Below are 12,460 nucleotides of genomic sequence, written 5' to 3' on the forward strand. Positions count from 1 at the left end.
GTGAAGTTAGCACTTTGTCGTCACTACGATGCAGTAACAAAAATGATGCTTGCCACTAACAGAATGCTGTTGGCAAGCCAAAAAGGCATCCATCACATAAGTGATGCAGCGTATGAATTTTGGTGTTGCTATGATGCCAGGTGTATAGGTCAAATATCCTAAAGACCAATGGATCATATCAAACAATGTCCCTTGCACTATTTACAATGAACAAGGTACTGACTGTATCAAACCAGCCCATACTTGCAAAACTTGCAAGTATGGGCTGGTTTGATACAGTCAGTACCTTGCAAGCATCCAAAATTAGATTTAATTCTGCATAGAACATTTAACAGGACAGCACAGGAACACTCCCTCTGGCACACTATCTACACCAATCGTGATGCCATTCCAAACTTGTTATGTAACTGAACAATCAGAACTAGATAACCCTGAGTATGAAACTAATTGAACTGAGATGTAGTATGGTGCACTTCCGTGTACTGGAAGCTATATATTACTATGCAAAGAACACGTTCTCACACTGCATCTGCTTTAATGTAACAAGATGGGTGACAGCCATTCACTGGTTCATTTCTCAGGGCACCGGCCAGTGTCAATCTGCATTGAATAAAATTTAAAGAAAGTTTGGCAGTTAACTGAGAGACAGAACATTCTCCATGACAATGCCTCTACCCGAGTCCACTTGCTGCTCAATTTGCTCGCTCATCCCAGGCTGTTCAAGTGCTGGTTTATCCCTGGAGTTGGTACTGTCACAAATTCTCATGTCTGCATGATGGAGTTTCAATAAATTGGCAGTAGGTGACTTAGTTTCTGTTGACAATTTTGATCCGTGGTCCCATACAAATAAATTTGATACATACAGGGAGGTCTAAAAATGTGGTCTGAGATAATGAATCAGATAAAACTGAAGTGAAAACGATAAAACTGCCATAATCAAAATGCTAATCTAGCACATTGCAAGCAGGTCATTGGGGTCATTTGATTAAATAATTCACTGGGTAGATATAAAAAGGGGAACAGATAAGACTGGTGCATACACAAAGCTGAAAGAACAAGCAGTTAATTAATGCTACGCATGAAAGATACCCATTTCTGTCTCTGCCTTCACTCCAAATTGACAGAACAGGGTTGAGCAGAAAAATGGGATCTTTGCAAGTTAGTTGCATGACATCTATAAAGATCAAACTTTTCTATTTTCCTTGTTGACACCAAGAGCTAAACCTGATCTACGAACCTTTTCCTTGCAACATATACATGGTATCCAGTTGGCATTCTATCCTGAGCACCAATTTACAATACGTAAAAGACCTATGGTCACACCACACATTAGAGTAGACAGTGACAAAGAAATGCATGAAGTAGCAAATGAATCATTCCTATTTATGCTGGAGCATGCATAAACAAGTAAAGCAAACTGTAGCAGGTTTGACAGCAAGCACAACAGTAATGATCAAGTAGTGTTTTTTCTCCTCACCTCCCCCCCCCACCCCCACTCCCTCCCTCCTCATAGGATGAAGAAAATGCATCTGTTATAACAGTTATGGGCTAGGGATAGTAATATGATTTAGCAAGTTAAAACAATTTCAGACCATATTCTTGATGTGCGCAACTGGTGAACTGACAGAATATACTACCCTTTATTCAAAGCAGCAAATAAAAAACAAAAAATGCAGTGCAAGAATTTCAGCTTAATATTTGAAAATATTTAAAATCAATACTTTTATGCTCTTTGGTGTTGCAAGAACAACTGAACTGATTCCAAACCTAATTGAGTGTGATAAGTCAAACACCATAAAAACTTATTAAACGTTTGAACAAAAATTCTGAATGCCTGATAGTAATTTCTTTCAAGACGTGTACACTCACCGTTTTATGCCCATTCTGACAGGCTACATGTAAAGCTGTCTGACCCATTGCATCTTCAACATCCACATTAGTAACATGTTGCACCAGATCGTGAAGAAGCTCAGTGCGCCCATTTACAGCCAACCAATGAATCTGTGTTAAGAGATTTGTTTCATGCCATGACTAAGCTGAAGTCAACGTTTCGACAGCAAGGTCTTCAGTTGAAAGAATCATGCTCATTCTACTTTTGTTGATAATTAAATAAAACTATCACAACAACCCCCTTCCCTCAACTTGATTCAATCCCTGTCCAGAAGACCACCTGAGGAAGAACTCAGCTCTTTTTAAAATAAACCTGACCATTAACAAATCAATAAACTATATAAGTACTGCCCACCAGTGAACAGTGACCCAAAATCTCAACAGAGAAAAGAACGGTTGGAGGTAGCATCCTTACCTCTGGGCCAGGAGGCCCATGATCAAGTTCCACCTGCTCCAGAGATGGGTCTTAACACCTCTGAACAGGTTGATTACAATATATCTTAAGAAAAGAAAAAGGAAAACTTGGAGAAAGAGGGGTACAGAAGCAGACTGACAAAAAAAATCAAAATAATGTTGAAGGGAGAATAATAAATAAACAAATCCAACCATCAAATTAACCAATCATCCAGCTAACAAGTAACATAAAAAAAAAGGTGCAGGAGCACATCATTTGGCTCTCTGTGCTTGTTCGGCTATTTAATACAATCACAGTTGATTAGCTAACTGAGCACCATTTTCCCCTCACCCTCCTAACTACTTCTTGAAAACATTCAATGCTTTAACTTTATTTGCTTTCTGTGATTCCTGGTCATCAGGAATATCCTGTGTTTACCCTATCTAGTCTTGTCAGAATTTTATGGCTTTCTAAGAGATTCCACCTCCCACCCCACACCATCATTCTTACTGTGTACTTCAGGTTTAACTCCATCCCACAGGATTTACATTGCTTTGTTCAATATTTCCAATTTTGTTGAATTTTATTTTCACTTTCTATCATCTGCAGTATTTTGTTTTGTCAGAAATTCTAACTTCAGTACAATTTCCTGGAATTGGGTAGCTTTACACTGACTCCCAGATATCCCTTTATAACAGATTATATTGAAACAGGGGAATTTCTGTCAATATCAAATGCTCAGAGACATCAGAAGCCCTTCGAGTTGGGAAGTCATTCTGAGGTTGCACAGGACATTGATGAAAAATATTATTAAGCTGAAGAGGGTTCAGGATAGATTTACCAGGATGTCGCGGGACATGGAAGATCTGAGTTATAAAGAACGGCTGGAACTTTTTCCTTGGAGCATAGGAGGTTGAGAGATGATCTGATGGAAGTTATAAAATAATGAGAAATGTATATATAGAGTTAATGGTAGTTGTCTTTTCTCTTGGATAGGGGATTTCAAGACGAGAAGGCACATTTAAGATGAGGAGAAGAGATATTTAAAGAATACATATGAGGCAACGGGTGGATTTGCGTATGGAATGAACTTCCTGCAAAATGGTGGATATGGATACAATTACAACGTTTAAAAGACATTTGGACAGATACATGAATAGGAAAGGTTTAGAGGAATTTGGGTCTGGAGCGGTCAGGTGGGACTAGTTTAGTTTGGGATTATATTTGGCATGGATAGGTTGGATTGAGGGGTCTATTTCCATGCTGTATGACTCTAAGTTTACCTGAGTACTGCATAGAAATAGCTCCCAAAGCTTGTCTTTCAGTTTACTAAAACACAGATGTTATAATTTTTGAACATTCCTTTTTAAAATAGGGCTCCCATATTTCCAGTTTTTATAATATTCAACTCACAGCAGCCATCTTGGAAGAAGTTTAAAGTTTAAAACAAATTTACTCAAATAGAAAACAGTATAGATTAGGTGAGAATAGACAAGAATTCTGAAATATATTTCAAAAGGTCAACTTTATTTTAGGTTGCAGAGTGAAACAAGGGGCTTAACTGAAATCTCTTACATAAGTGTTATAGCAGTGCCTAAACATCAAAAGTACTCAATTGGACTATAAAGCACTTGTGATATTTGGAGGTTGCAAAAAGAATACGATTCAAAATTGATGCTAAAAATGGATAACGAAACTTGCACCATTCCACATTGAACATTGCCTGCCAAAACAAAAGGCAGGTAAAAATAACAGTCCTGAAGAGTCCAACCTTACCGCAGTCAGTCCTTCATTGTTGCAGATGTTCACATCAGCACTATACTCCAATAATTTTCCCATACATTTCTTCTGCCTACAAACAGAATACAAGTTTTATCATCCATGCCAAGTGATAGAAGCTACTTTACACTTGGGTCATGGTGCTGGCTTCCACACATTCAAGGACACCAAGATTTAATCAGTATTTCCTCCATCAATGCAAAGACCATGATTCCATTCATCTACAAAACCTAAATTAATCAAAAGATTAATCACAACATCAGTCAACTGAATCCTACCATCTTGAGCATCTTCTTGTACCTACATGGAACTAACCTCAATTTCACCAAACTGGGTACTCAGTCTTCAAGTCCAGGCTCTGCATTCTACTTGATGACCAGCATCAATCACCAATAACATTCAAAACAACGAAGGGTCTGGACAAAGCAGATAGGAAGAAATGCTCCCATACATGTAAAGGTCAAGGAATCAAAGGAGGCTGATGTAAAAGCAGCGAAAAAAAAAGTGACATGAGAAAAGGTTTCATCGTGCAATGAGTTTTAAATGTCTGGAATGCACAGCCAGAGACTGGTGGAGGGAAGTTCAGTTGATGAAATCAGGAGGGAATTAAAACAATTACCTGAAAAGAAAGAAATTGCAGGGTTATGGGGAGAAGGTCAGAGCATGGCACTAAGCGAATCATTCATTCAGTAAGCCAGTGCAGACCCAACAAGTTGAATGTCTGTTTTAGAACAAAGAATAAAGAAAGTTTATAGCTCAGGAACAGGCCCTTCAGCCCTCCAAGCCTGAGCCAATCCAAATCTACTGCCTAAACCTGTCGCCCAATTCCTAAACATCTGAATCCCTCTGCTCCCCACCTACGCATGCATCTGTCCAGATGCCTGCCTCTACTACCTCTGTTGGCAACGCGTTCAAAACAGCTATCACCCTCTGTGTGAAGTATTTGCCAAATGTATCCCCCTTAAAATTTTCACCTCTCACCTTGAAAGCGTGACCTCTCATCATTGAATCCTTCACCCTGGGAAAAAGCTTCTCTATCTACCCTGTCTATACCCTTCATGATTTTGTAGGCCTCAATCAGATCCACACACCCCCCTTCCATCTCCTTTTTTTTTTAAAATGAAAACAAACCTAACCTACTCAACCTCTCTTCATAGCTAGCACCTTCCATTACCAGGCAACATCCTTCTAAACCTTCTCTGCATCCTCTCCGAAGCGGCCAATTCCTTTTGGTAATGTGGCAACCAGAACTGTACACAGTATTCTAAATGTGGCTGAACCAATGTCGTGTTCAATTTTAACATGACCTTCCAGCTCTTATACTCAATACCCCATTCGATGAACGCAAGCAAACCATATGCCTTCTTGACCACTGTACAGCAACCTTCAGTGAACAATGGACCTGCACTCAGATCTCTCTGCTCAATTGTAAATATTGGGTGAATGCAACAAAAAATTCACTTTCTCACTCTCCACAAAATAATGTCCCTTTACATATTCCTCAGGTGATGGAAATTCTAATATCCACCCATTCTCTTGGAGAATCACTTCCTCAAATGGTCACCTAGTTATAGTCCATTCTTTACAAATTACAATTCTTTGAGAATGCTGCAGCCCATGCCCTTACCTAACCTACTCTAATCAGGTTGACTTGGCAAGCCCCACTGGTTCCACCGAATTATACATATTAATTATATTTTGTTACTTTCAAACTTCTTCCCCAATCTTATCAGTAATGTACAGTTATATGTAAACTCCATTTTACTAACTGTGATTGAATTCTCACCTCTGACTAATTTAAGTCAGTCCTCTGGCACTCTCCTCTCTTTGCCTCAATAACTAATTTTCAATCCTTAAACTTCCTGTTTGACTGTGCTTTTATTTACATATTTGAAATGTTACTATTCTTCCTCTTCCCCTCTTGTTCAATGCTCACTTCTTTATCTTACAGCATTTAGTGCCTTCTTCTATCATTTAAATTATTAAACAATTAATTGTTCCACCAATATAAACATCTCTGTACAACTACTAGGGTGGAAATTTCTAGTAATGTGATTAAACATGTTGCATGACAATAATATTTTGACCCATTTTACCCAAAAACACAACCTTCAGCATTACAAAACTACCTGGAAGTTGCATTGATTTACTTTTAATATTCGAAGTAGGAAAACTAATTATTTCTTAAATAATTCAAAGGATTGACATCATTTAGCAAACTCACCCATTTCTCGCTGCTAAGTGAAGGGGTGTACACCCAGAAATGTCTTGATAATTTGGATTTGCTCCTTTCTTCAGTAGTAGAATAAGGCATTCAACAGAGCCACAACTGCACAAGATATTTAGAAAACCAAATCAATCAGTTGGCAAAACTTGATTTTAGGTGAATTTTATCACTGAGATAATGAACAGAGTTTACACAACTAATGCTCATATCCCCTTGCATTAAATTGCAACTAAATCGTAGAGTTTGAGATGTCAAAAGGATTTTTGCTTTCTTACAAACCAACAACTAATAACAGCATTAAATGAAGCTTTACTATCAAAGCAAGCTCAAATTCGTAATCAAAAGCGAGATTTCCTTTACTCAATCATGGCGACATATTTGCAGCAAAATGTATAAAGGAAACGGCACACAATAAATAAACAGATGCTTAACAGTTAACATCAACAGCAAAAACAAAAACTCAAGATAAATCTTCTTTCAAGCTATATTAGCTATACTAATCCATACTGTAACTGAACGTTTGACGTACTTCATCTCAGAGATTAAACTTTAAACAGACTAACCTCGTCAGTTTTGAGAAATTTGCAACAAGATCCAAAGTGCCATCGTTCAAGTAAAACCTTACGCCAAAGCCCAGATGCCCTCCACACCAATAAAGGTAATTGCAAGGCAGCATCCTACACTTACTCATCAAAATACCCTGACCAACATTCACGCTGTGCATATGGCCCATGATTATACCACATCAATAATGTTAATACCTCTATCATATAATTCAGTCAACTTATGAGCAATAAAAAGTCTTACTTTGCTGCTATATGCAGTAAGCTTCTCTTGACACGACCAAATGCATAATTGACATCAAACTTGGAATTTGTCAGCAACTCTGAAACAGATCTTAGAAAGAAATATGTCGCAGAGTGTGTCAGGAAATAACTTGAGATTAATTTCATTATTTGTCACAACTAAATGCCATATGACTAACAACAAACTACACATGAATGCAAATGAAAAACATATTCTGAAAGGACTTTAAATTAGAAAAATGCAGATCTGTAATACAAGAAATAGAACTGGTTTATATACAATGAGTTGGTTTTATGGTCAGCAATGAAGCCAAGGTGCTCACTATTCCTCAAAAGGAAGTCAAACACAAAATATCTGGCCTTCGCAGTGACATAGAATTTCCCTTTCTCAACGGCAGTTTTACATCTGAATAATGAGATTAAAAAGTTCCAAACAGTGGCCTACACTTAATTACATTTCGACTTCTTACCATTAGATTATTCTATCAGAGATAACCTTCTGTTCATTATTTCTTTATCGATTTGCAACTGGAAACAAAGCTCACCTGTGCTGATCAGCCATTACCATTGGCATCAATGTATAAACTGCAGTTTCGTTATCTGTGGGACATAGTGAAAAGAGGTTTGTTAGCCTGCCTATGATGATCCACTGAATATCCTGACGCAGCAACATGATAAACGTTCATTTTCATTTCCTCAAAGCGGAGACAGAGTTCAATAAGACAAAGAGGAAAAAATTGTTACTTAGTGATAAATGGAATGGTCCAATTGTCTAGGAGGTAAAAAAATGACTGCAGATGCTGGAAACCAGATTCTGGATCAGTGGTGCTGGAAGAGCACAGCAGTTCAGGCAACATTCAAGGAGCAGCAAAATCGACGTTTCGGGCAAAAGCCCTTCATCAGGAATAAAGGCAGTGAACCTGAAGCGTGAAGAGATAAGCTAGAGGAGGGTGGGGGTGGGGAGAAAGTAGCATAGAGTACAATGGGTGAGTGGGGGAGGGGATGAAGGTGATAGGTCAGGGAGGAGAGGGTGGAGTGGATAGGTGGAAAAGGAGATAGGCAGTTAGGACAAGTCCGGACAAGTCATGGGGACAGTGCTGAGCTGGAAGTTTGGAACTAGGGGGAGGTGGGGGAAGGGGAAATGAGGAAGCTGTTGAAGTCCACATTGATGCCCTGGGGTTGAAGTGTTCCGAGGCGGAAGATGAGGCGTTCTTCCTCCAGGCGTCTGGTGGTGAGGGAGCGGCGATGAAGGAGGCCCAGGACCTCCATGTCCTCGGCAGAGTGGGTGGGGGAGTTGAAATGTTGGGCCACGGGTCGGTGTGGTTGATTGGTGCCGGTGTCCCGGAGATGTTCCCTAAAGCGCTCTGCTAGGAGGTGCCCAGTCTCCCCAATGTAGAGGAGACTGCATCGGGAGCAACGGATACAAAAAATGATATTAGTGGATGTGCAAGTAAAACTTTGATGGATGTGGAAGGCTCCTTAGGGCCTTGGATAGAGGTGAGGGAGAAGGTGTGGGCCAGGTTTTACAGTTCCTGCGGTGGCAGGGGAAAGTGCCAGGATGGGAGGGTCGGTTGTAGGGGGGGCGTGGACCTGACCAGGTAGTCACGGAGGGAACGGTCTTTGCGGAAGGTGGAAAGGGGTGGGGAGGGAAATATATCCCTGGTGGTGGGGTCCGTTTGGAGGTGGCGGAAAGGTCGGCAGATGATTTGGTTTATGCGAAGGTTGGTGGGGTGGAAGGTGAGCACCATGGGGCGTTCTGTCCTTGTTATGGTTGGAGGGGAGGAGTCAGAGGGCGGAGGTGCAGGATGTGGATGAGATGTGTTGGAGGGCATGTTTAACCACGTGGGAAGGGAAATTGCGGTCTCTAAAGAAGGAAGCCATCTGGTGTGTTCTGTGGTGGAACTGGTCCTCCTGGGAGCAGATCCGGCAGAGGCGGAAGAATTGGGAATACGGGATGGCATTTTTGTAAGAGGTAGGGTGGGAAGAGGTGTAATACAGGTAGCTGTGGGAGTCGGTCGGTTTGTAAAAAATGTCGGTGTCAAGTCGATCATCATTAATGGAGATGGAGAGGTCCAGGAAGGGGAGGGAGGTGTCAGAGATGGTCCAGGTAAATTTAAGGTCAGGGTGGAACGTGTTGGTGAAGTTGATGAATTGCTCAACCTCCTCGCGGGAGCACGAGGTGGCGCCAATGCAGTCATCAATATAGCGGAGGAAGAGGTGGGGAGTGGTGCCGGTGTAATTACGGAAGATCAACTGCTCTACGTAGCCAACAAAGAGACAGGCATAGCTGGGGCCCATACGTGTGCCCATGGCTACCCCTTTGGTCTGGAGGAAGTGGGAGGATTCAAAGGAGAAATTGTTCAGGGTGAGGACCAGTTCGGCCAAACGAATGAGTGTCGGTGGAAGGGTACTGTTGGGGACGTCGGGAGAGGAAAAATGGAGGGCTTGGAGGCCCTGGTCATGGCAAATGGAAGTGTAGAGGGATTGGATATCCATAGTGAAGATGAGGCGTTGGGGCCGGGGAAACGGAAGTCTTGGAGGAGGTGGAGGGCGTGGATGGTGTCTCAAACGTATGTGGGGAGTTCCTGGACTAGGGGGGGAATAGGACAGTGTCGAAGTAGGTAGAGATGAGTTCAGTGGGGCAGGAGCATGCTGAGACAATGGGCCGGCCAAGGTGGTCAGGCTTGTGGATCTTGGGAAGGAGGTAGAACCGGGCAGTGCGGGGTTCCCGGACTATGAGGTTGGAAGCTCTGAGTGGGAGATCTCCTGAGCTGATGAGGTTCTGTATGATCTGGGAGATGATGGTTTGGTGATGGGGGGTGGGGTCATGGTCGAGGGGGCAGTAGGAAGAGGTGTCCTCGAGTTGGCGTTTGGCTTCAGCGGTGTAGAGATCAGTGCGCCAGACTACCACTGCGTCCCCTTTATCCACTGGCTTGATGGTGAGGTTGGGATTGGAGCAGAGGGATTGGAGGGCTGCGCGTTGTGAGGGTGAGAGGTTGGAGTTGGAGTGGGGGAGGGGGGTAGACACGTTGAGGCAGTTAATGTCCCGGCGGCAGTTGGAAATGAAGAGGTCGAGGGCAGCATCCTTAAACACAGGTGAGGTGCCAGAGGACTGGAGGGTTGCACAAGGTAGTAGGATATTCCAGGTAGCAACAGACCAGTGAGCCTGACGTCAGTGGTGGGAAAGTTGCTGGAGAAGATACTGAGGGATAAAATCTAAATATTTGGAAAAGAATGGGCTTATCAGTGATAGACAACATGGTTTTGTGCGGGGGAGATCATGCCTTACCAACTTATTAGAGTTCTTTGAGGAAGTGACCAAGTTGATAGATGAAGGAAGGGCTGTAGATGTCATATACATGGACTTTAGTAAGGCATTTAATAAGGTTCCCCATGGTAGACTAATGGAGAAGGTGAAGTGACATGGTGTGCAGGGTGTTCTAGCTAGGTGGATAAAGAACTGATTGTGCAACAAGAGACAGTAGTAGTTGAAGGGAATTTCTCTAAATGGAGAAAGGTGACCAGTGGTGTTCCACAGGGATCAGTGCTGGGGCCACTGTTGTTTGTGATATACATAAATGATCTGGAAGAGGGCACTGTTGGTATGATCAGCAAGTTTGCAGATGACACGAAGATTGGTGGAGCAGCAGAAAGCATAGGGGACTATTAGAGAATACAGGAGGAAGAATCACCATCTGTAACAGAACTCGGGCTATCCAGCTGTAGATACTTCATAGGGCCCATATAGCACCAGATCGATTGGCAAAATTTAAGGCAGGGGAATCCCCAATGTGTCCCAAATGTAAAATAGAGGTGGGCACACTTGTACATTGTCTATGGACCTGTCATAAGATCCGTAGATACTGGACTAAAGTAGCAAGTGCCCTGACAGAAATTTTAGGAACGGAAATTAAAGTGGAGCCTGTATCTCTCCTTTTGGGCTTTTCGAACTTATCCTCCTTGGACATGCATGGGAAGAGACTATTTTCTATTCTCTCTTTCTGTACAAGGAAAAATATTTTGGTAAACTGGGTGGCTGAGGGCCCCCCTGGACTTTCAAATTGGCACAGATTAATTATGGAATGTATTCCCCTTTACTTCCTTACAAGACCGAATTATTTTATAAAATATGGCAGCCCTTCTTGAATTATATGAATACAGATATTTCGGCTATCCTAACAAGGGCTTTTATGTAATTGAGATTACGACCCTGGCTGGTCCGGGGCCCCTTGGGAGAGGAATCCCACACGAATACGCGTTTTATTACATTTGATGTTAACACATTCCGAGCATGTATCTCACTACCCAATTTCTATGTTATCCGCTGTTTTTTTTTCTCTTTCTCTTATTTGAATAATGTGAGAGACTTAAATATACACTCTGGTTAGTTGTAGGTTAGATTAGTAGTTAGTTGAGTTTTGTTTTTTTTCCTCGGTATTTTTCTTTTGTTAAATTTTGGTTATTATATATTTAAGATTTAATTGTATATCAATGTTTGTACTTGAGTTTTGTTTATTTTTGTAAACTTGTTAAAATGTTAAATTTTTAATAAAAGTATCTATATAAAAAAAAGAGAGTACAGGAGAATATAGATAGACTGGAGAGTTGGGCAGAGAAGTGGCAGATGGTGATGCATTTCGGCAAGTCTGATTCTGGACCGGATTATACAGTAAATGAAAGAGCCTTGGAAAACGTTCATGTGCAGAGAGATCTGGGAGTTCAGGGCTATTGTACCCTGAAGGTTTCTGCACAGGTGGATAGAGTGGTCAAGAAGGTATATGGTATGCTTGCCTTCATCAGACGGGGTATTGAGTATAAGAGCTGGCAGGTCATGTTAAAATTGTACATGACGTTGGTTCGGCCACATTTAGAATATAGTGTACAGTTCTGGTCGCCACATTGCCAAAATGATGAGGACGCTTCGGAGACGGTGCAGAGAACGTTTACGAGGACGTTGCCTGGCAGTGGAAGGTGCTATTTATGAAGAGAGGTTGAGTAGGTTAGGTTTGTTTTCATTAAAAAAAAAGAGATTGAGGGGGAATCTGATTGCATGTAGAAAATCATGAAGGGTATAACAGGGTAGATAGAGATAAGCTTTTCTCCCAGGGTGAAGGATTCAATAACAAAAAGGTCACGCTTTCAAGATGAGAGGGAAATGTTTAAGGGGGATACATGCGGCAAGTACTTTGCACTGAGGGTGGTAGGTTCCTGGAACACGTTACCAGCAGAGGAAGTAAAGGCAGGCACGATAGATTCATTTAAAATGTGCCTGGTCAGATGCATGAATAGGTGAGGAGCAGAGGGATACAGATGCTTAGGAATTGGGCGACAGGTTTGGACAGTAGATTTGGATCGGCTCAGGCT

The 12,460-nt window shown here is 41.7% G+C and overlaps 1 protein-coding gene across 1 annotated transcript in view; it reads right to left on the bottom strand.

Moving 5' to 3' along the window:
* hace1 (HECT domain and ankyrin repeat containing E3 ubiquitin protein ligase 1) overlaps positions 1 to 12,460 on the bottom strand; it is a 101,167-nt gene that overhangs the window by 78,947 nt on the left and 9,760 nt on the right. Inside the window, exons 2-6 of the mRNA XM_087982643.1 lie at positions 7,642 to 7,696; positions 7,098 to 7,187; positions 6,288 to 6,392; positions 4,061 to 4,136; positions 1,870 to 2,001 (exon numbers count right to left, since the gene is read on the bottom strand). Coding sequence (XP_087838769.1) covers positions 1,870 to 2,001; positions 4,061 to 4,136; positions 6,288 to 6,392; positions 7,098 to 7,187; positions 7,642 to 7,696 — 458 coding nt within the window. The remainder of the gene's footprint in view (positions 1 to 1,869; positions 2,002 to 4,060; positions 4,137 to 6,287; positions 6,393 to 7,097; positions 7,188 to 7,641; positions 7,697 to 12,460) is intronic.

This window comes from Chiloscyllium plagiosum, unplaced genomic scaffold, assembly GCF_037043375.1.
Source record: "Chiloscyllium plagiosum isolate Xiang-an unplaced genomic scaffold, Cpla_swu_hap1 HiC_scaffold_3, whole genome shotgun sequence".
NCBI classification, from domain to species: Eukaryota; Metazoa; Chordata; class Chondrichthyes; order Orectolobiformes; family Hemiscylliidae; genus Chiloscyllium; species Chiloscyllium plagiosum.